The sequence below is a fragment of the Hermetia illucens genome, chromosome 1, assembly GCF_905115235.1.
Source record: "Hermetia illucens chromosome 1, iHerIll2.2.curated.20191125, whole genome shotgun sequence".
In the NCBI taxonomy this organism is placed as follows: domain Eukaryota; kingdom Metazoa; phylum Arthropoda; class Insecta; order Diptera; family Stratiomyidae; genus Hermetia; species Hermetia illucens.
The window spans coordinates 55,884,513-55,908,141 of NC_051849.1; the positions used below are offsets into that span (position 1 = coordinate 55,884,513).

General features: G+C 42.6%; 1 protein-coding gene across 4 annotated transcripts in view; it reads left to right on the forward strand.

Moving 5' to 3' along the window:
* The window catches only part of LOC119651862 (receptor-type tyrosine-protein phosphatase U), a 214,432-nt gene extending 196,171 nt beyond the window's left edge, over positions 1–18,261 (forward strand). For 3 of the 4 annotated variants that reach the window (XM_038055672.1, XM_038055683.1, XM_038055692.1), the window contains 4 exons: positions 9,300–9,394; positions 9,463–9,598; positions 9,942–10,048; positions 18,127–18,261. In XM_038055672.1, coding sequence (XP_037911600.1) covers positions 9,300–9,394; positions 9,463–9,598; positions 9,942–10,022 — 312 coding nt within the window. In that variant the 3' untranslated portion in view covers positions 10,023–10,048; positions 18,127–18,261. Of the gene's footprint in view, positions 1–9,299; positions 9,395–9,462; positions 9,599–9,941; positions 10,049–17,634; positions 17,701–18,126 lie in introns of all 4 variants that reach the window. The other variant, XR_005249501.1, reaches the window with a different exon arrangement.
* The last annotated feature ends 5,368 nt before the right edge of the window (positions 18,262–23,629 follow it).

The window sequence follows — 23,629 nt, forward strand, 5'->3', positions numbered from 1 at the left end:
ATTTAGGAATATGTTTTATTATAATGAATAATTGATTTACGTTTAAGGCGACCAGCTCGGTCGACGGTTAGCAACTAACTATTTTTTTTAAAAGACCGGCTGCTTAGCGAAAATGGATTTTTCCACGCCACGAATACGCCACGGAGAGCACTGGTGGTGGCATCTGTCTGTCGCATTAACAACATTCGAAATAAATTTCGAATGTTGTTAATGAAATAAATTTCGAATGTTGTTAACCCTGCTGCGCCACATCACTCCGCCCCCAGATGAAACCTAGGGGTTTCAACGGCCGAACCCGGAACTGCGTTCGGCATCATTCGGCGAAGCGAACGCGACGCGACGTTGCTTTGTAACGCGAACGGGCTTCAGCCTGGATGGATAAGGAGACAGCCCTTTTGTGTCCCCCGAACTCGAGCTGGAAGAAATGTTCTCCCCGCTCGAGAACACGGTATGGAGGCTGCAGCGGCTTCCGGACAGCATCCGTCCTGACCGGGACATGCGTGCATGTGTCCAACTCTTTCGGAACGCAACCAGGTGCAGATGTGTGGGTTTAAGGCGGCGGAGGTTGTCTCTTAGCAGACACAGCAATCCAGAGTCTGTGAGACCCGATCTCTTGTCGAAGACCGGATCACCTGAGAGCCTTGAGCTCTCCCCACATACCAGCCCCGCGGGGTTGGCAGCAAATTCCTCTCGGCGGGTTGTACGTAGGCCGAGTAGGACGAGAGGCAAGACTTGAGTCCAGGACAGACCGTCGCGTGCCATAATGGTGGCTTTCAGCGTCCGGTGCTACCGTTCTAGCATCCCATTGGATTGCGGATCGTATGCCGTAGGCCGCTGGCGTTTGAAACCCAGGAGTTTGCCTAACTCCGAGAAAAGGGTGGACTCAGATTGCATTCCCTGGTCAGTGATGACCACTGCAGGGACGCTAAAGCGAGGGACCCACTCTCATCAGAGGGCTTCGGCGGAAGATTGCGCCATAATGTCCTTCAGAGGTATTGCCTCAGGCCACCGCGTAAACTTGTCGATGATGGTAAGGCAATACTTGTAACCATGAGAATCTCGCAAAGGTCCTACTATGTCAAGGTGTACGGTGTGGAACTGCTTGGTAGTGCGGGGGAATGAGCCCACTTCTTTTCCTTACGTGCCTGGTGACTTTACACTTCTGGCATGCGATGTACTCTCTGGCCCAGGAGTTGACATCCTTGTTCATGGAGGGCCAGAAGTATTTCTCGGTGGCTAGTCGATTTGTTGTCCTGATGGCTGGATGCGCTAAGTCGTGAACTGAGTGGAACACTTCCTTGTGAAAGGTGGCTGGAATGTATGGCGGGTTCGCAGCAGAGAGAGAGGTTCGAGCCGAAGATGGGCAACTCCCGAAATTTGTATTTGGGGTTGGATTTGAGGCTCTGAAGTACTACGTCATCCTCCTGCGCCTTGGCGATAGCCGAGAAGTCGAGTGCGGCGGGGATGTTAACCTCGGAGACACGTGACAAAGCGTCAGTAACTAACATATGTTGTCCTTACCGGCCACGTGCTGGATGTCTGACTTAAACTGGCTTATAAAGCTCAGATGTCGAAGCTGACAGGGGAACGCTTTTGTTTTAAAACATTTATGACACGCTTATGGTTCGTGAACCCTGTGAACGGCCTGCCTTGTAGGGAGAAACGGAAGTATTTAATGCTTAAGTGCGCGGCGAGCAGTTCTCGATCGTAGGTGCTGTAGTTCCGTTGTATAAAAAACAAAGATTGCACTCCATAGATAGAAATTTAGGAATACGTTTTATTATTGATTGATTTTTCCACCGTTGGATTTCCCCTCTCGTGGCGAGTTCGAATACGCCACCGGTGGTGGCACCTATTTGTCGCATTAACAACATTCGAAATAAATAAATGTTATCCCTGCTGCGCTACAAGTGGGTGAGAAAAAAGTTTACATTAATTCCTAAACTTCGTCTAACGTCGTGATCTAGGTCTCTGAAAGCGGTCCATGAAAGATTCCAAAACAGAACGGAGAAGACGGGCATCAGCTCCCTCTCAGCTTACAGTCGAATACAGAAATATGCTAAGTACATGCTTACCTTCTATACTAACCCAATCGATACCTAATCCCTCTATGGAGTCTAAAATCCAGTCCTGACGAAAGAGGGGCGTTAAAGGAGACTCTTTCCAGATCTGGAATCCTGAATAGAAAATTCAATGAAAAAAGGGATAATAGGGGCCCGCATAATTTTCAACACTTGCCATGGCTTTCACTGTACGGTTCTGCTAACCTGTGTTATCTTTAAGTACCGGGACCCGACTGAGACTCCAAGCCTCACAGCTAGCACCAAGATATCTTAAACACATCCAGTGTATTGCCGCGTATTTGAAGGAGTTGCGTATTCGCAGGCCAGTAGAGGGAATCTTAGCTATTGGGATGCCACATATTCTACATACTCAGGCGAGGTAAAACACAGTGACTGATCGAGAGCTAATCACTGTGCTAGGTAATGAAACTATAGAGCTCGGCGAGCTTATTAAAGGTCACCGGAACTTTTATTAGAACGTAACGAGCATGATAAAAAGCCTTAGGTTGGCGTACGGCAAGGACCAGAATTGAAGGGACGGAAAAGGTCAAGCGACCTGGAAGAAGTTCCGTACCAGTTTGGGCAAATGAACAAAATTCCAAACGCCCAAGAAGGGCTCAATCCCAAGAAGATATAACATATATAGATATATATGATAGATATATGCAGTACCTAAAAAGAAAGGAGAGCCTGACATGGAAGTCACAAAAGCTTGGAGCATCGGACTGTCGTCGAAAGGAAAGAACCTATATTGGGACTGAAGGCATCGATGAATATAACCACGAACAAACTTGTGAATAAATTAAAAAAATTCTTAGGACAGGTGGAAAAATGAAAACAGAACAGAACAACAAACAGAAGGTCATTATATAGCGTAAAAATGAAGTTGAGGGTGCAACACAGAAGGTGGTTTGCGGCGTCTTGGATAAGGATTTCAACCTTATAGGACTTCAGAAAGCAATAGTAAAAAGACGGGAAACCAGAAGCTGATCGCTCCAGGTATGAGATGTTTTGGGGTTTTTTTATATGGGGAACTTAAAGTACATTACGGCTCCGCATGCACAAAGTCGAAAATTCAATTGGGCATTATTTTTTAAAGAGCCATTTGCACAAATAATTTAATCTGAAAAGTACTGTATTGATAATAGTTAACATTATATGGTTAAGAAGCAGTAAATGCTCACGAAATTGTTAATAGCCGGATTTTCACGAAACTTTGCAACGTTATGCGCGCTATATGCTACTGAAAAGCTTGGTACTCCTAAGATCAACTTAAGAGGAGTTTTCCGATCAACTTACAAAAGTTAGTAATATGCTATTATTAGGTTTATTTGAGAAGATATCGGAATGGGACGTGTTTTGAGATCTTGATTTTATATAAGCGTATCACACTGAATTTTTTGAAATTTTCGGGTCGAGTAGTTTCCGAAAATGAGTCCTGTCTCACTTTGAGTCTATGCATTTTACCCTCCACTTGCCCATTTTACAATTTACGCCGAAACTAAAATCTGCTTCTGAAAGTACTAATTGAGGTCTCTCATTTGGTACCCTGCCCATAGCCTCGACAACGTTCAACTTGAGTGCTCTCGTCGTGGTAGGACTTTAAAGGGGCCCTCGTATGGTGGGTGCAGGGGTCTGCGAGGAGCGTCCACCTTAACGAAGACCTGTGAGCATGTCTCGAGGCCCCTGGGAGTGTCAACCTCCGGTGTCGTGTGTCAGAAAGGTGGAGTCGGCTGCAGCTTCGAAACTGCGTCTTTGAGCAAGCGCAGCACGTCGGAGTCGCTTAACCCTGTTCTGATATCCAGCACAGGGTCGGCTAAGAGTCGCAGATTCTCCCCAGACACCATCTCCGCGAAGCTGGCCATGAACTCGGTGGGCTGTGCGAAGGCCGAGTAGAACGAAAGGCAAGGATCGCGACTACGACGGATCGTCGCGAGCCATTAAAGCGGGCTTTAGTGTCCGAGGCCAACGTTTCAGCATCCCATTGGACTGCGGATGGTATGCAGTATCTTGTGGCGTTTGAAACCAAGGAGCTTGCCTAACTCCGAGAAAAGAGTAGATTCAAAAAGATTACGACTGATTACGACTAGCACACCAAATCGTGGAATCAATTCTCGTCAGTCAGAGGTATTGCTTCAGGCCACCGCGTAAACCAGTCGATGATTGTGAACCAATACTTGTATCCGTGCAAGTTTCGTAAACCGCCAATGATATCGAAGTGGATGGTGTGGAAGCGTTTGGTCGGCCGAGGGAATACGCCTTCTTCCTTTTTTACGTGTTTGTTGATTGTTATTTTTCTTGAAGATTTAGTTACACATGCACGACACATCACAACACCAACTGAATGCCATATTCCATTTGATATATTTGCCACACGATCTATTCCACTTGAACGTCTTTATTATCTCGATCAACAGTTTAAGCGGAATTCCCGTCTTACGAAACTCTCGCTTCTATTTTCGACGAACTATGGCACGCAAAAATTTGAAGGCCAAAAAAGCAGAGAGCTTCACCCTGGCTGCTATGCTCGCCCCTTACGCGAAGCAATCCGTTAGCCACGTGTTCCAAGTTTCCAAATTTTGTAGTCACCATTGTCGTCCGTGTCTGCCGTGCTTTGTTCGGAAAGATTCACAGTTACGTTGCTCGCCGAACTTTTTATTAATGTTTTTATCTTTCACTTTTACTTTTCAATTGTCTGCTCTTAAATTGCGTCTGCACTTGCTCGGTTTGTGGTGATTAGCCGATTAAAGGCGCTGAATGATAAAATACAACGAACATCGACAGACGAACAGAAAAACAGGTACAAAGTACGCTGCCGTAACTACACAGTACACTCCTCGTAATTCAGTTGTCCGAACTGCCGAGGTCATCAGTTTTAACAATATGAAATTATTCAATAAAATTTGCTATTCATTTATACTATAGATTTATAATCTGACTCCGCGTGATTGTCGTTAGGAATTGGGGTCTACTCACGCCGGCGGTTAGCACAAGAAGAACGAAGTTCCCGTGCCGGCCTCGTTCCAGGTCGCCAGCTGCACAGATTCGTTACAGCAGTCGCTTCGAAAAGTACTAATCGAGACTTTTCATATGATACCCCACATGGCTATATTCCATGAAAAAAAAATTGCACCCCTCTTGTATGTGTATGACGACCCCCCTCTAAAGTTCACTCTGTAGCAATATAATTCACCGCATATATGGGAGTTAACAGTTTCAACCTTGGGTATAGCCGTTTCTAAAAAAAGTGCGTATGACAGACAGACAGTAAATCGAATTTAATACAATTTTAAAAAGGATGGTTCTTTTGATAGTACACATCAACCTACTATTGGAAGCAGCGCCCAAACTGCTGGCAACGGAAAGAATGATTGTATTTATGGACTCTTCTCTGAGCGTAGGTTTTCTGCTTTAATAGCCACTGTTACTGACTAGTTGAATGCAGGAAAAAAATATGCAATTTCAACCAACGGAGATAAGTGCAGTTGGGGGATGTACAAAATTATTTTGGCAGAATATAACCATATCGAATAAAAGGTCTCTATTACCGAAGCCATTAATTTTGACGTCAGTAGGAGGAAGTAGGGGGTCAGAAATCTGAAGCTAAATCAAGGACACTTTTCCAGAAACTACCCAACGGAAAAATCTGGAAGAAAACAAGATGGGGCAACTATATACATTGTATCTAGGCCTCTATATCTACTCAAATGAAGTTAACAATAGTATCCTCTATATTTTTGTAAATTTTCTGGAATTTAGCCTTAAGTACATGATAGAACAGTAAAATTCCCAGCAATATAGACCAGTACGATACTGGAAACTTTACTGAAAGTCCTACTGTTGTTAACCAAATTATATGATAGTAGATCGTTGTTTTTTGACATAAATTAAGTACACTCCCCCCTTAGTCGTCTTGTTTTCAGTGTTTCCTGTAGAACAAATAGCTCTTTATGCCAATGGAGTTGAGATTAGATTTTACACTCGTAGTTCAGCATCGTCTACAACAATCGGTATTCGTTCTAAGCCTGCCTTAGTAAGATACCCAGCCAGACCTGTTTTGCGGCGAGGTCCACCAATTCTATATCCCTAAAAGCTATCTGAAATCCGCACCAGCGCCAATCTCAGGCGAGGTCTCTCACGAATTCTTTTTCTACCATAGATATTGCTCTTTTAAGACTTTTTCAGCTGCATTATCCTCACCCATACGAATTAAGCAACACAGCAACCACAGTCTACTGAGTTCAATTGGGCCACAACTAGACGGTCGTGGTATCGCTTATAAATTTCGTTGTAGAGGGTACGGAATCATCATAGCTGTTATCGGTTGTTATAGCCGCCTATCTTTATTGTTCTCCTTTAACCAGTGTCCTCTACGATTCGAGGTTATTGGTTCCTTGATTTTTGGTGCTGCCATATATTTCGTCTTGCCTACATTGCCTGCTCGATCTGGATGAAGGCATTTTGTAAGTTTCGGATCGTTCTTCCCATTATGTCGATATCGTTAGCTATTAGCTGTGCGAACTTGAATAGGATGGTACCTTTCGCACTAACATCAGCACCGCGGATCACTTTTTTCAGAGCCAGCTGAAAAACGTGCATGATAAGACTTGTTGTTGTTGATGTTGAATGGTCTCGAGAAAGATCCTGCTACTTTTATCCAGGAAGAAATTCTGATCTGAAGTCTCTTTGGTATGAGCCCATGATATTCTTGACGTATGGGGCTATCCGACCTAGCAAAATAGCGGAAAATAACTTAAAGATGATACTGAGCTACGTGATACCTCTATAATTGCTGCACTGCGTAATATCCCCGTTTCCATGCATTGTGTTGTTGCCAGTCGTCAGGCATTGAATTGATGTTCCACACCATGAGCATCAATTGATGAACCGCTTGTTGTAGTTGGTTGCCCCCATATTTAATAAATTCGGCTGTAATTCCATTGGGTACTGGCAACTTATAGTTTTTAAGCCTTTTTCTTTCATGTTTGGTGGTGGTAGCATTTGCCCATTGTCTTCAGTTAGCCGGATCTCGAACTCGCTAATGTTTTGATTGTTGAGCAGTTCATCAAAGTACTCAACCCATCGCTCCAATATGGCCATTCTGTCGGAAGTCAGATTTTCCTCTTTATCTCGGCAGGATGAGCATCGAGGTGTATAAAGCTTCATCCTGCTGACTTGTTGGTAAAACTTCCGCGCCTGATGAGGTTTTCCCTGTACTTCTTGAATTCACGGACTTGTTGGTTCTCCCAGGCTTTCTATTTCTATCTGTAAAATCGCTTCTCCAACTACCCGCGTTCTTTGATAGCAGTTGCCAGTAATTAGAAGAAATTAGTTATTGTCTGCTATTTGTAGTCTACCCTAAAATTGATAGACCAGTAGCTTCCTCCAAACTACAATTTTTATTTTCCAATCTATATATATATTTCGCGAGCATCTCACTACTCTAGCTTTGTACTGATCAAGGAGGTAAGTTGCTCCTGAAATATATATCAACATTGAAAAATAAAAATTGTAGTTTGGAGGAAGCTTTTGGTCTATCAATTTTAGTAATTGGAAGTTTCACGGAGCTTTCAATCATTACAGTTTTTAAATGTAAAATGGATGTCCTAGCCTCCGTTATAGGTTTTATCCGTAAATGCAACAAAAGGCCTCGGGATGAAAATCCTACGCCTCCCGACTTAATTTCATAATTTGGAGAGAAAACTCCGGCTCAGGAGGAGTATCCCTCTCGGCGAATCTGCTCGTAAATAGTTTTCTCATATCTTAATCAGTTTCAAAATTAAATTACTAAGTATTGTATTTATTTCTCCTCATCACTTCTTTGTGGAGCATAGGGCTTCCACACAACCTCAGGTTTCAATGGCACTGTGCTTCAGATTCTCTATCATCACACTTGAAGTTGAGGAAGAGATAACCCTACAGCAACGAGATAACAAAAATACGAATACCAGCATGCAAGACGACCCGGATACGAATCCGGGGTAACGGAACCGCGAGGCTGGTACTCAACCACTCCGACCACCGCATCCGTCAATAGGGGAAGGGATTTAATTCCTTCCAGGCCAGAGTAATATCATGGGCTCGGAATAAGGAAGCTCTAGCAAAACTGGATATCAGGGAGTATGAATGATTTTCAATTCATACGACCTCGCATTCACCACACATAACACTGTCATGGTATTGCCAAGGCAATAATTTTACACATCACTGCCCTCATCCTATTCCTCCTCTTGATGAGATACTTTAATAATTTGAGGTTTATGGTGTACACCACTATGGTTTGTGTCGTGTTCATAATTAAGAGTTCCAGCCCCGCAAGACGTGCTTCCATACTCATAAGTCCCTCGATTAACTACTGATGAAAGTTTTATTGTAGTTTTTTCTATTTTTTTCACATCAGACGCAGATTTGTCCATATTAAGAAATTGTGGAGGCTTGCCTTCTTAAAGATTGCTGCTTTATTATGTCCCCAAAATGTGTTATTAATAGCCGACCCTAAATCAAGTAGAGAATTATGATTGGATTCATTGGGAATCACTAAAAAACTCAACCTTGCTTTTATTTTAGGAAACGCCAATTATTTGCTTTTCTTTTAATAGTTTCACCCCAACTTTCTTTCGGCAGAAACTTGATGCTTTGTTGGCAGTTTGGCAGAAACTTTTATATATGAACATAAGTTCTTGATATCATAGTATGACACTGTAAGGGAGCTTTATCTCTCTTACTTTTTAAATGTAATTCCAGGGGGCCAAAAGAAGTAAGTTTGTCATTTTCCCCCAACATAAAGGAACTTTACTATCGGCCGAAAATAGAAATTCAAAAAAACTACAAAAAGTTGTAGCACGTTTCGTATGGCTCTTGACGGAAACAGCAAATCGACCCTTTTCAGAGGAACGGTTGACAGCTGAACTAAGCGAACATACCCTATTGAAACATAGTAACTCGAAGGGGCAAACGTAGCCTACGGGATTCAAGAGAACTATTTCCTCTTTTGACACCCTTGACGCTATCAAAGTGACTTTGTCCAGCATTCGGTTTCAGGTTCTAGTTACCCGATTGCCCTCGATTGACCAGTGTTCCATAATTACTAGCTCAATCCTTTATAGCTCACGTGACTAATTTACAACTTCCCGAGTCCAGTTTAAAATTTATGAAAATGGCTAACTCTTTATCTAAATTTATTCATATTTCATCAGTGCTTAGACCAAATAGATATAATTTTATATTGCATTCCAGGTGCCAACATCAACAAACTCTCTGGTGTTCCTCATGAATATGGTGGAAACGTGGCGTCAACGCACAGATTATGGTCCTGTTTGTGTTGTCTCTCCGTACGTAAATGATATTTAATTTAATAAAGGTAACAGGACGCAACTAATTAGTGAATATGTTATTGCAGTGATGGACGAAGCCGTGCTGGCGTTTATTGTGCAGCCAACGCGTGCATTGAACAAGTAATACAACATGGTGAAGTTGATGTATTCCAAGCCATCAAAACCGTTCGTCGCCATAGGCCGCAGTTAATAGATAACATGGTAAATTCATGTGTATAAAATGATATGAATATTTGATGGGGAACATTTGCAAATAAACGTTACTCTAATAAATTTAATTAGTTAGGTTCAGGAAGACATTACGTATGGCTGCTTCTCCACATACGTAGTTCACAAAGTAATTGGCTTGAATTTCGAAGCAATTTGGAAAACATTACCTTGCAACTTTTCGAATTTGCTTTTTATTATATTTCCGTAATGAACTTCCAATTATTCCCCCAACTAACTGCATGGTTGGCAAAAGTTACCCCACCCCATTGCGGTAGCCTTGCTGCCTCAGCAATCAAAATCCCGTCAAATAAAATCTATCCTTATTTCTTTTCAGACGGAATATAAATATTGCTACGATTTGGTGCTTCACTACGTATTACATTTCTTAGATAAGGACCTGAAAGTAAAGAAGTGAGAAAACGAATTACACGACGGCCTGTGGTAAGTAATCCATCCAGAAGCAAATATAACAAATTAAGTTCCTTAGGCAGATAAAAACTTTGTTGAATTGTTCGTAGATATCATAAATTGGTGTTCAAGCGTTCGTTATTGAGTTGTAAGTAATGTATTGTTCCGCAAATGCATTGCACCGGCTTTTCAGCAATTGTCAAGCTTAAGATATTCCTTAGAAGCTAGAAATGCGACAAAATGCTGATAACTTATTTCCAAATGCTATTGACGAAAGCAAGATAGTTAACCATAGGAATGTATAATTCTATGCCATTTATATGAAAGACACAAGTGAATGTGTTAGAGATCTTGAAGACATAGCCTCTAGATACATATGTATCTATGTGTAATAGAAATGGGTAACTGATAAAATTTTTCACACGAAAGTAACTGTAAAAAACCGCTCAATACTCGAATTCGCTAAGAAAGTAATATACTTACACGAACCGCACCCCGCTCACGTAGAGCTAAAGCGAAAGATATGAAATTCTCTTTTTCAAACCTCTGCATTTCCTTTTTTGTGCAACCCAATAAGAATACGCACAGTAGATTCGCCTACCGGCGTATTGCCTGAATTTGAATGGTGGAAATCACTGCACATGTTCGATCTTGTTCGGTAAGTGTGCCCGAAAAATTCCGCCCATTTACTCTAGGACCACCGAGAGAGAGCCTCGCCTAGCAGTCCGTCAGCTCCCTCTATGCTACACTCAATGTTCTTATGGCTGGAAAAGCAGAGGAGGGTGACCGTGAGCGTTGCGCCCATACTGTTCAGCGCGTTTCTGCACTGCCCCACCAGCCTGGAAGATGTCGAACTGAATATAAGGCCTTAATGGCCATTCGGCTGTCGGTTGGAACGGATATGTGACGCTTGAAGCTCGGATAATACCCCAGCCATCGACAGGCTTCTAGTATCGCCAGTATTTCCGCTCGGAATACATTGCCGAAACTTGGGAGATCGTACGACTCGGATACCCTCTGTGTATTCGAGAAAATCCTCACACCAACTCCACAGACCATCTTTGATCGGTTTGCCAAGAATATTGTATCACAGCCTTCCAACACGCCGCCGGGCTTCCACTCTATCTTGGTTGGAAAGTCCATAGCAAAGTTTCTCGTGAAGTTCAGTTTGTGTGTGACGTAGCCCGTGGGGAACACCCAGATTTTCCAAGATACTTTGTCTAAGATGTTACTATGGCCGTAAGGTTTCGCTGTCCAGCATCCGGACTCACGTAGTCTGACAACACTACACGCTACAACGTAATTAGATGTGGTGGTCTAGGGGGAGAAGATTCATTAAGATCATCGGCCAAACAGAACTGCAGAGCCCCGGTAGCACCTGCACACGTAGTTTTTTGAATCCTATTAAGCTTCATTTTACTGTAGTTTCTTTTCCAAACGATAGAGTCGTACATTAGGATGAGACGCATCATATTTGTGTACATCCAGAGAACCATTCTCGGCCGGAAACCCCATTTTTTGCATAGTTTCTTTTGCAGGCATAGAAGCTTACAAAGGCCAACAGTTCTATACTCAATCTCCAATTTAGTTTCGGACCCAGGATTACACCCAGATGCTTTACATTGGAGGAAAAACCAACCGTTGTCCTTTTCGCGAGATGTGGAATTAGGGTACCCCTGTCTTGGTGGTAAATAACATCAATTCCATTTTGATTGGATTTATGCTGAGTCTGCACCCTGCCACCAACAGGCACACATTTCTCAATGCTTCTTCCATGATGTCACACATAATGAATGACACCACCACCACTCCGTTCCTATCCAATATCTATAAAATTTCCTCCATCATTATTAACCAGAACAAAGGGGAGGTGGCGCCACACTGGGGTGTGTCTCTCTTCACAGCTCTAGTGGCTACCTCCCAGATCCAACTGGATTATCCTTGTTCTTAGCATGGATATTATCTAATGCGTAAGATACCTCTCCAATCCAATACTGGTGAAGGCTTCTTTGATGGCGTTGGTAGTAACGTTGTTTATCCGGGAAGGCAGCTAGAGTATACTGCTTGCACTGCAGGCCAATTACCTCGTCGAGAACGATTTCTGTGGAGGTAAGCATGCTAGGACTTAGAAAAAGACGTTCTCCCCATAATCGTCCTTAAGTGGATGTCCAGGATGCGCTCTAGGGCTTTCAACACGAAAGAGGTGAGACTGATTGGTTTAAAGTCCTTCGCGGACTCATGGCTCCGTCTGCCCTTTTTCGGTATGAAAACCACTGGTGCGCGTCTCCAAGACTGTGGTACGTATCCAAAGAAATACAGAATGCTTCCGTAGCGTGACTGACATTATGCCATCTGGACCCGGAGATTTCTATGCGGGGAAGCTGTTTAGAGCCCAACCGATCTTATTCTCGTTAATTACCGATTTGATAGTTTCGCATGGCTGGGGCGACTGCATACCTTGCAAGCAAGGCTCCGATTCACAGTCCCCCTCACTTTCGAGGAAGTGCATTTGGATCAGCAGCTCCAACGTTTCACCAGAAGGTTCCGTCCAGGAGCCTCCCGACTTAAGAAAGCAAGGGCTTCTATGTTCCTTGGGCAGAATCTTACTTAGTACTTCTTCAGGCAATCCTTGTTTAGCTGCCAATACTTGTACTTGTAGCAGATATTGAAGATGTCCCTAATCGGCTTACTGAGACTAGGCAAGTTTTCATTATACCACGGTGGCAGTTATTTGCTGTATTTAGCAAGGGACGTGACTTTAAAGGCGGTATCTAATGCCTTTTCCCGAGCCCGACGTTTGAATGCAGTTCGTCTGATGTGCCAAACTGAGTCAAACTTCCCCAGTCGATTCTCCTAGGGTTTCTAAAAGGTTTGGGGACCTCTGTGTCGAAATGTAGACTGAAAAGTATCCAACTATGATCTGAGAAGGATCTCTGGTCAGATACCCTCCAGCTCTCCACCCTAAGAATCCCATTATCAGTTAGTAGGGTAATATCAAAGACCTCCTTCCAACCGCCACAGTTCTCCGAGCTGGAAAAATGGAAGGTTAGTGTACTGCCCCTGTTACACACCGACAGATTTGTATTAACAATCAAATCAAGGAATGAATCACTTCTTTCGTTGATTTCCGAGGTGCCCTAGAGTGTATGCCTTACATTGGCGTCGCAGTTTATCGACAGGTTGGGTTTCTTTGCTGCTACGGTGGTTGTCAAATGTAGCAATTCTTATGGCGGAGCTGATCGGTCGTGAGCCATGTAAGCTGAAGAAATGTACACGTTCTCTGCCCCGCATTCTCCAGTTTGACCACAACTAGGTAGCTGGAACTCAGGTTCGGAAAAACGTGCGGACCCTTCCTCGCGAAAATGCATACTCCAGGTCTGTCCTCATCAGCGTCTTCTGTGCTATAAAATAAATTCTAATATTTGCTTGGAGCCCTTTGATGTTTCGGTCGCCTCCTGTCTAGGACTCCTGTACTAGCTACTGATTAGCCGGAACGTACTTCGAAAATTGCAGATTTATCTGTGCCACGCTCAGCATGATTTCCTTGCCGTCAGTCCCCCCGCCCGTCAGTTTGCGTTTCTGACTCCGAACCGTACTTTATAGTATACCTTTTCCAGTGCCCCCAGGACGTTTATCCGCAGTACGAAAGGTTGAGAATGGGAATCCTGGGTTTTTTTAAGGAGATTGGACGAGCTTGTCCTTATCCATATGGATCTTCGGCAAACAGATGCGAGCGACAGGTCTCCTGGGAATCTCGTCGTATTGGATAACTTTGAGCGTCTCAAGATCAATTGCGTTTAAGAGCGATGGGCTTCGTCTTCTGCTCGCCTGCCAAGCGTTTGCTGTTATATTCCTCACAATAGCCTGGTATTTAACGAGGTCCTTTCAATCCCTCTCGTCGACAGTACCGGCCTCCTTATTGTTCGCAATTTTGCTGGGAATATACATTGCTTTCTGGTTCTGAGTCTTAGGCCGGACGCCAGTTAATAATTGCTTCTTAGCTCGTTTCCGGTGACCGGCATTCTTGTCAGTTCTTGTTTTTAAGGGGTCCCCCGACGTCGACAGCTTCGTTCGGATTACTATGACTGGTACTCGCTACACCCAGCTTGACGGCAGCGGATTCCAACGTGGAAACCACTAGTCTACCACCTCGCTCCGAGATGTCCCTACGGTTGATTTCAGGAGCTATGGTTGCACCGATAGTACTGCTTTCGACAGCTAGTCCTCCGATGATGCCCCTGGCATTACCACCTCTTCTTCTCTCGTCGGTTTTTTGATCTCATCAATCGAATCCATATCTAATCCCACGAGAAGTCCGAGAAGAATATCCACCCTGGCTAGCCCGACCACCAGAGGAAAGGTCTTATTTAAAACTGAAGGTGCCCAATGTAGCTTCCTCTTTTTCCTAGTAAAAACAACAGATAACAGCCTTTCGGACACTACTGGTAACATGCTCGATTGTATATAAACCTATTTTAACTCAGACAAGCAGTTTGGATTTCGAAAAGTGAAGCCTATAGTCAACACAGGGAAAAGGTGAACTCCGCAGCTTTCTCAGGGTGCTGAGAATAGAAACTGTAACAAAGTTAGATTTCTGAGGGAAGGAGACGATCGCACAATTTTTACATCAAACCCGCGATTTTCTGCAATTAATATTATAACAAAAAACGATTGAGTCCGAAATTGCGGAAGATGCGATAGTAAATCTCAACAAAAAAGTACTTTGAATATGCGAAATAATAAAGGCCTTAACCAACCCAAATACCTTTTGAGCATTTATATTCAACCCTTTTTGAAAACGTTGCCGTGCGGCGGAGGAACCAAAAATTTATCCGAAAATCTTCGGTTTTCCACGCAGATTTGCCCTTCATTTTCTTATAATGTATAACAGCGTATTGACTATACAGCTCCCTATTGACTTTATCAAAATAGGCGTTGTAGATCATGTTGGAGTGCTTATTGCGGAACAATGCTGAGAGGAAATTGAGATCTTCGTAAACGAGGACCTTTGGTAAATTAGATACCAATTAGAAAATATTTATTGAATAAAACTTTGAGTCAGTTTTATCAATGAAATGTATAAATGAAATTTCCATAAAACACAGGTTTGCTGAGCAAATCAGTCGTTTGACAAAGGCGACTGTCACTAGTAACATCCTTACACAAATGTCAACCGCAAATGCAAAGTCACTGCTTCTTTAGTTCAAGAATTATTAGTTCGGTCATATTATACAAAGCCCAAGTCTGAGTCCCATCTAAGAGGTAGTTTTCCACAAAATTTGATAAATAGCCATAGCCTACCATTGCTGGCTTCAACAATGGGTAGGAGTCTGTTGTAGATAACTCTCTCCATCATCTTCCCCATTGTATCCAGCAGACAGATAGGACGATATGATGCTGGGTTTCCAGGTGGCTTGCCAGGCTTCGGAAGCAACACCAGCTTTTGCTTTTTCCACTGCACAGGTAATATTCATTCTTTTAGGCACGCCTCGAAGGTGTTGGTGAAAAGTCGGGCCTAGTCTTCACTGCCAATTTCAAAGTTCGGTTCGGGATACCATCCAAACCTGGGGCCTTGTTGTCACCGATCCTAGCACATATTTCCCGCAGCTCCTTCATAGTTATTGGGGGTATTATGCCTTCATTTAGCTGGATAACGATTTGTCTCCCCCTATTTTCGTAGTAAGGGAACAGAGCGGTAACAATCTGTTTCAAGACAGGCGTGGATAGGTCACCTGGGGTGATCTCCGCAGCCTTTTCATTACCACTCTGTAGGCCTCTTCCCAAGGGTCTATGTCGGCATGTTCACACAGCTGTTTGAAGCAGTTCTTTTTCTTCTCCGAATGGCTTCTTCTAGGCGGCCGCGCAGTTGTCTCTGTGCCTCCTCTCGACCGTCGCCACCGGGCTCCCCCTGTCCCTCTGGCAAAGCCTCCTTACCCGGAAGCATGCGGCTCGCAAGCCTCCTGGGCATAGTAACATCGCATGCTTCCTTCACCCATTGGGTCATTTGGGTGGCTTTTTCTCCCGTACAGTTCAGGGATATGGCGGGTTTGAGCGTCGCAGAAAACGTGTCCCTCTCGAAGGCTTTCACTGTCCAGTCGAGCATACCACCCGCCATTCTGCTGAAACTCTTGGAGATTGCCTGTTGGTAGCTGTGAGTATAGCCTTCACTGACTCTATTGATTAAAGTGGCAGTCACGTATGACAGGTCCACTATAGACCCCAGGCCCCTTCCCCGAAAAGTGTACGAGGCACCAACATTCGCCAGTACCCCGGTTAACTCCGCGATTACTTCGAAGAGAACATTTGTCCTCATATTAGTTGTCCGGCTGCCCCATTCAAGAGCCCACGCATTAAAATCGCCTGCTATTATGCTTGGCCAACGTCCTCTTGTATCCAAAACCAGAACGGCAAGGATCTGCTCATACTCGGCGAGTGTAGCGCTGGGTGGAGCATAGCAGCTGTTGGTCCTGCGCCGCCTCACAGTGGTTGAACGCATATAGAAAGGTGTTTTATGTATATAGACCACATTGTCAACAAATGCAGTACGACTTCAAATTCACGTTGTGCAAAGAAACAGAGGGTTTATATATTACCCGTATTGTTAAGAGCACCATATCCCTGGAATTGAGATAGATAAAGTTTACTCAAACCTTGGAGAGTCGTTCAGAATTTGCATTCCTAGACCGCTTCCAAAATCAGCCTGATAGAAGCCCTCTTAATAATATGTAGATCACAGATTAGACTAAGATGCAAATCCCCCCTTTTAGGTCGGAAGGCGGACTTAATACGATCTTTCAGCCCGGGAGTTGTCCAAAGCCTATATTGCAGAAAAAATCTCCCCTCTGAGATGGTAATGGCAGTAACTTCCTTTGGTACGCAAACTTCGTAAAGCTCCAGACGAGCATTGTCTTAATGAACCATGTGTTTACATATAATGACAATTCTGGGTGGCTAATGGCTAGAAAGCTTTGATATTGGCAATTTGGTTTCCGTAAATCTATCTCATCTGCGAAATCATAAAATTGGTTACCGATTTGGCTGAAACTAATTTGGCCATGTTAGGATGGTACCAAACACCGAAGATAGTAATATAGTAGTATAATTGCAAGGAGGTTACGCAGGTTTGCTGAAGGGGGTTGGAAATAGAGACACATCTTTAAGTAACTAATGCTAAAGGGATCTTAGAGGGACCCGCATAATTTTCACCCCGGCCCGGATTTTCTATGTCCAAAATGGATCGAGGAAGGAGGGGGCAGCAATTGAACTGCTTATTTTAGACATGGTTATAAACTTAGGCCCCGATAAGTAAACCAATTCTTTTCTCTAGTTTTAAGGGCGTTTCAAGAATCATAACCTTTTCACGCTACACCTGGCACATAGGCCATTGAAGAGTGATTGAGTTCAAGCTTCTTTCGGTCCTTTCGGTATTTTTTGTTTGTTTTGAGCTTAAGCCTACTTAGTTATCAAATATATGTTCATATAATTAAGCATTAAAAATTGAAGTTTATTGTCAGTTATGAAAATCGCTGGAGTAATTTACAAAGAAAACCTAATAATAAATAAAACATTACTCCTATTTAATCTCTCTTAGTAATGTGTACTTTATTTATTATTTTCAGTTAAACATCCGAGATTTAAAATACATAATTACCAGCTATATTTTTTTATTTTCAAATTACCGAACTGTATGTATATTATTTATTCAATGCTTTTCTTATCGCCTTTTCTAGTTATATTACTTTTCACGCTGTCGCCCCAAAATGGCCTTACCTAGAGACGACCTTAGCCATTGTTATTAAAAGGAACACTTCTGATGAAAATCTTGCCACTTACTTTAAGCATATTATTGACACGACACATACCTATTCACCACCGTAGTTTCTAGTCATCAAATTTGAGTTTAAAATTCAAATAGTGGTCATTTTGGGGCAGTTTAATTTGCTTTCATTTTACAACCCTTTTAATTATTGCAAAATGTTTCCAACTCGCTTAAACCTAGCTTTAGTTTAGATTTTTCCTCTCGAGCTTTAAGCCTCTTGCGATTTTTCTAAAAATGGTTTTGAACGAAGGACTTTTCAGTATTGATTGAATAAATCTAACTATATTTTCAGGTTTATTGCTTTCGGGCGCGGAAAATCAATTCCATTAACACCGGACAGTACTAATATCGAACTCCCCAGTGAAATATCTAATACAGGCCGAATAGTCGTGAACAAGTGTATCGACAAAATAGAACTTGAGAAACGGGAGGCAATGTTACAAGCCGAAAAAGATCTACTATTAAGCCACAGAAACCATCATTCACAGTATATCGACAAAAATGGTAAAATTTTAGAACGAAGGAAGAAAGGACGACTTTATAGTTTGGGAGGGAACGAGCCCCAGCGAAAGGGTCATCGGGGTCGTTTGGATCGTTTGAAAACTGTAGGAACATTTGACTTAGGAACAGAAATGTCAGTATTGAGCCAAGTTGCACGGAACCTAAATGAGCAATTAATTTCGGGAGAACTAGCAATGTTACCACTAGATGGGAATAGAACAAGCGTTCTCACGACACCATCCTTCCATTCATCTGTACATACCAGCGCACGTAACACACCAGAACTCAGGAAACGAGAAATCGGTAGGCGTACACCGTTACGATCACCATTGATGCACGATAGTAGAGTAGGTGTGGTCGAATTTAGAGGACAACATTCTGCAGATGATTGCATTCAAACATCCTCGCCGACTATAACCAACGTTCCAAAAAAACCGAGAAGCTTAAGCACCAGTTCATACATTAAGGATCGTTTGTCAGCCGAAGCGGCTCCATTTGAAATAAGACCACTACATATAGGAAGCTCCGAAATCCGCAAAATGGAAACCGATAAAACCTCATCGACTAACTCAGAAACAGAAAAGGACTCGAAAAAGATCGAAGAAGACGTAGTTAGCGCTGAGCATACTGGAAAGCGCGATTTCTCTAAGGACTTTTCTTATAGAAGTAGAAAATCCATGCTAAGGAAGTCTAAAAGAATCGTTCGGACCGACTCCGAAATTTTCAAGGAAGGTATTATTGATCGAAACGAATACATTCTCAGGAACAACTGCGATATCCAAATACATGCAAACCAGGACAATGAAAATGAAGACGGCGAAGCGCGTGATATCCTCGGCGCGGAGAACTGCAGAACTAGTTCGGTAGCCTCTTCATCTGTACACAGCCGAAAGGATTCAAGTGAAATCGACGATATTTGCTCTCCCAAAGATCGCCAAAAATCGACCGATGAAAGTTCGAAAAATATCTCCACGGACGATATGGACGCGGTCTTCTCTGATTCAAATACGGACTTAGAAAAGCTTGAGAGGGAGTACAAGGAATTGATAAAAACAAATCTTCAGAGAGAATACAAAAGTGACGGAGACACCCTGGACGAGGTGGGGAAAAAGCGAAATGAATTTGGTAAATGGAAGAACCAGAGCCTTGAACACGAATTTGAGTACTCTAATCAAGAACTAATGAATATCATCGGCGATCAAACTCTCAGTAGCCATTCCTACTGCACCTCTACCGATACAAAAGACATGTCTCGAATTTGTAGTCCTGAAAGCTACGCAACTGGAGCATATAGCGATTCGGGCGTGAAAGGTCTAGATGAAAAATACTCCACTTATGCCAAAATGCGATCGCGAGTTTACTCCTCGTCACGACTGGGAGAAACGCCAACAGAACGCGAAAGACTGTATCCTATACGCAACAACGCTCGCGGCAACTTCGTGGTACCAATTGCAGGTGTTGCTTCGACCGCTAGTGAAAATACAATCGTAGATAGCAGTAGCATAAGTAAAGTATCATCTCTCATCCGTCCGTCTAAGTTAGATATAAACTCTTCACCACGACCAAAATCCTCCCATGAGAATCCAATTCAAAGTCTGTTCGAAAAGCCTTTCGGAAAATTCAAAAGAGTTAACAAGCTTTTAAAATGTAAGCGTTTCAGCGCATCCACCCTCTACGATAAGAAAAAGCCTCCACAAACTGACGAGGTAAAAAATTCACCCAAGCTTTTTGAACGTTTTACCGGCAAGGAGAATTCAAAAGGAAATGGTCTGACTGAAACCAAGAGTGCCATCAATTTATCGAAATTATCCTTGTTTAGTCAAAAACCCGGAAAAGCTTCAACATTTTGGGGTCGAAAATCTGGAATGTTCTCAGCAGCATCACATTCAAATAATGAACTCTTCTCGAAAAGTGGAAGCAAAACTAAACTCTCAGAAGTTTCTAAATCTAATACAGAGCTCAGTAAGTATAAGACAAGCCCTTTAAAGTCGAGTAAGAAAAAAGGATCCAGGTATGAGAAGAACAATACCGCTACCTGCTTACCTGCAAACATCTGTCACTCGCCTTTATCAGAAGAATTCTACAATAAAACTGGAAGTGTTCGTCTCAGTGCCATGGAGCTCTACGAGAAATTTTGCTCGGAAGATTTCAGTGGTTTATATAAAAACGAAAATAATAGGAGTTATGATCGCCGGGATATGCATGAGTACCGCCTGGAGCAGAAAGGACTAAGAGTTATTGGGAGATACAATAAAAATGCGCGACTTTTGAAACAGAGAAGTGAACCTAAATTTAATCTTCGCGGAACTCCTGGTGGTTCCTCATACTATCATGAAGAAGATGAGTATTACTATGACCATAGAGGGGCACATGCTTACGGATACTACAATGAACAAGATGAATATTACAATGAGTACGAAGACGAGGATGTAGAAGACATCGAAGGGGATTACTATGAAGATGATGAAGAAGGTGACTACTATGACGAAGTCGAACCTGACGATCCTGAATTGGCCATAGAAGAATCCCCACATTTCATTGACAAGGACGATCAGAATGAACTGGAATTCCAGTTCCAAAATTGTGGGGCTACTTGCCTAGAATTGAGTCGTGCGGATTGCAAGAAAACTTTGGAAGCTGCTAGCACCGGAACTGATTCCGATGTTGATGAAATCTACTTAATGCCTGCCGAAGGAAAATGTATTGACGAAGATGAATACGGATTTGAAAACAAGCAATTCTCCCTTGAACACTCAATGCTGACTCGATCTAACGGAAAAGAACGTACGGGATTCCTTCAGGACGCTGAAATGAAAAAATCTGGTGATGAGGAGAATTTACCTCCAAACGTAGACAGTCTTTTGAAAAACCATGCGGATGATGTTCTAACGATATACAGAATGTGCTCGAAAGAGGAAATCATGAAAATCAGTGACAGTGAAGCTGAAGGACGTGAAAAACAGGAATCCAAGAAACAACGGTCAACTAGTCTCCAATCCGAATCACTGGAGAAGGCGGTGAAAGAATACATTAAATATGCGACAAGTGATATGTCGGTAGAACCTTCAGTCATGAAAACCGATTGTACGAGCATAGATCGTACTGACTCGCTTGAACTACTAAGTAATTCCAGCGGAACGATGCGGTCGCGCAGTACTTTAACCGAATACGCTTTCGATACGGTACGAAATATGAATCTGGATAGTTGTAGCACTTCTAAGCTTAGTCTATCACTGAAAAGTGAGGTATTCGATGATTTCACTATAACACCGGATGATCTTAAGACAATTCAAAATTGTGAAATTGAAGATTTCACCTTGACTCCTGATGGCTCAATAGGGGATAGCACAACCGAAACTGGAAATAATACCAAATTGCCCTTTGTGGAAAGTGATAAGGACGGGGAAGAAGGGAGGAATTCTATGATTGAAGATGAATGTCCTAGTAAAGTGTTAGTCATTGTGGATAAGTTTTTGGAAAATGAAAGAAATAACTTGCACCGTCAAATGTCGATAGATGAGCCAACCACATCCAGTAGAAGTCAAAATAATCAAAGCAAAAGTAGAGGAGAAGTATTAGAAACCAGCTTCGATGAAGAGTTTGGAAGTGCTGAATGTAGTGAGGCGCAGGTCAAAGAAGATACTACTTCAATGACAAACGAGATTAAGCAGGAAGCTCCCGAAGAAAACAGCAAGGAATGCCAACACCATCATGAAGACAGCGAAGATTGCGCAGAATCGTGCAAAGATACAGCTGAAGACACCTCAACAAAAGCAAGTGATTCCTTCCATACACCTAATGCTGAGCAAGAATCTACCACTTCCAATGAATATACTGTCATCGATCTCTACGACGATGGCGACGGGCATGCTGTTTCCCTGTTCACATCTGAACTCACAAAAGAGTTCGATCGGTTATTCTCCCAAGCCGAACAATTCGATCAGGATTTCGAGGAAGAAGGTGGTCCCACACCAACAGATGATATCGATCTAACCACCAACGATCGTCCACAGATTCCCTCAAGATACTCCATGCAAAAACTTGAGCCATACTATATAGCCGACCCAGTTGACGAGGACACAAGTCAAGCCAGCTCCCAACCGAAAACCAACACCCCCGTCGCAAACAACGTGAAACCCGTAGAGATTTCGCAATCGAACAATAACACTAGCAGTAGCAGTAGCGGTCATCACAACAACAAAGTGGTGACATCGTCACGTCTGAAGAAGATACGAAGTCAATCTTTAGGTAATTTAAATAAGAAGACCAAATGTTTCCCATTGTAACAGGAATTTACTAGGTATAACCAAAAGGAAGCCTTGTTTGAGATATATGAATATGTACATACGGATATGTATTTTGTGTATGTTAGTGAATTTTTGGAAGATGGAATTTGGATTTAAGTGGACAGTTTTGTGGGCATCTATTGAATTTTTTAAAAAGAAAAACTGTTACGTGAAGTATTTATATAAATTTTCCATTGCGAAAACGTGTGATAAAAAAATCTGTTCAAAAGCAACCAATTGATAGACCTGCATCGACTTATAATATTGTATAATATTATTTTTTGAGTGTTTTAGTTTGATACGATTGTATTTGTTACTGTTAAATGTTCGACGATCTTGTATTTTCACAATCCTGTTATATATTGCGTGGTTACGGTGGTTACTTTTAGGTGAGATGCAAAATTATAGTCGGTTTAGCTTTCTAAACCGTAAACGAAAAGAAAATGTTGAGAACCTCATCCCGACAGAAAATGGCCAGGTAATTTCAGCTATGGTTAATCAGGATCTATCCAGTGTGCTTAGGTCGCCAGTATCACCTGGCCTCCTAAAAAAAGATCATAGGGACATCTCGTTTCATCAGCTCCATAGCTCGGATTGGAATACCGCTCTTATCGTCTGGTAAGCTGAATCCTTTGCGTGGATTGCCAACTGATTGTCAACTTTGCTAGGTCCTAAAATATCAATCTTCTGAACCTGGCTATAATGATAAGCAGTGCATATCGATGGACCTGCGTGAACACCTTTAGATTAGCTCTACCTTTTTAGTCGATGACAGTCAACCCAGATGGTAATTTCTGGGCATCCCAACCATCATCGTCGATAGACTCCCCTTTCAACTATGTATCCTGTCCTCAAGCTTTCGCTTGCCACTGACTTCACACCTCTCTTGATCTCCACCCTCAGATCCTTTTCTTTGGTGAGCTCCCTAAAAACTAAACAAAGCTCAAAATCAACTTAAAATTTCCATCAAGTTGTGCGGTCAGTGCAGAACTGTATACATCAAAAGTT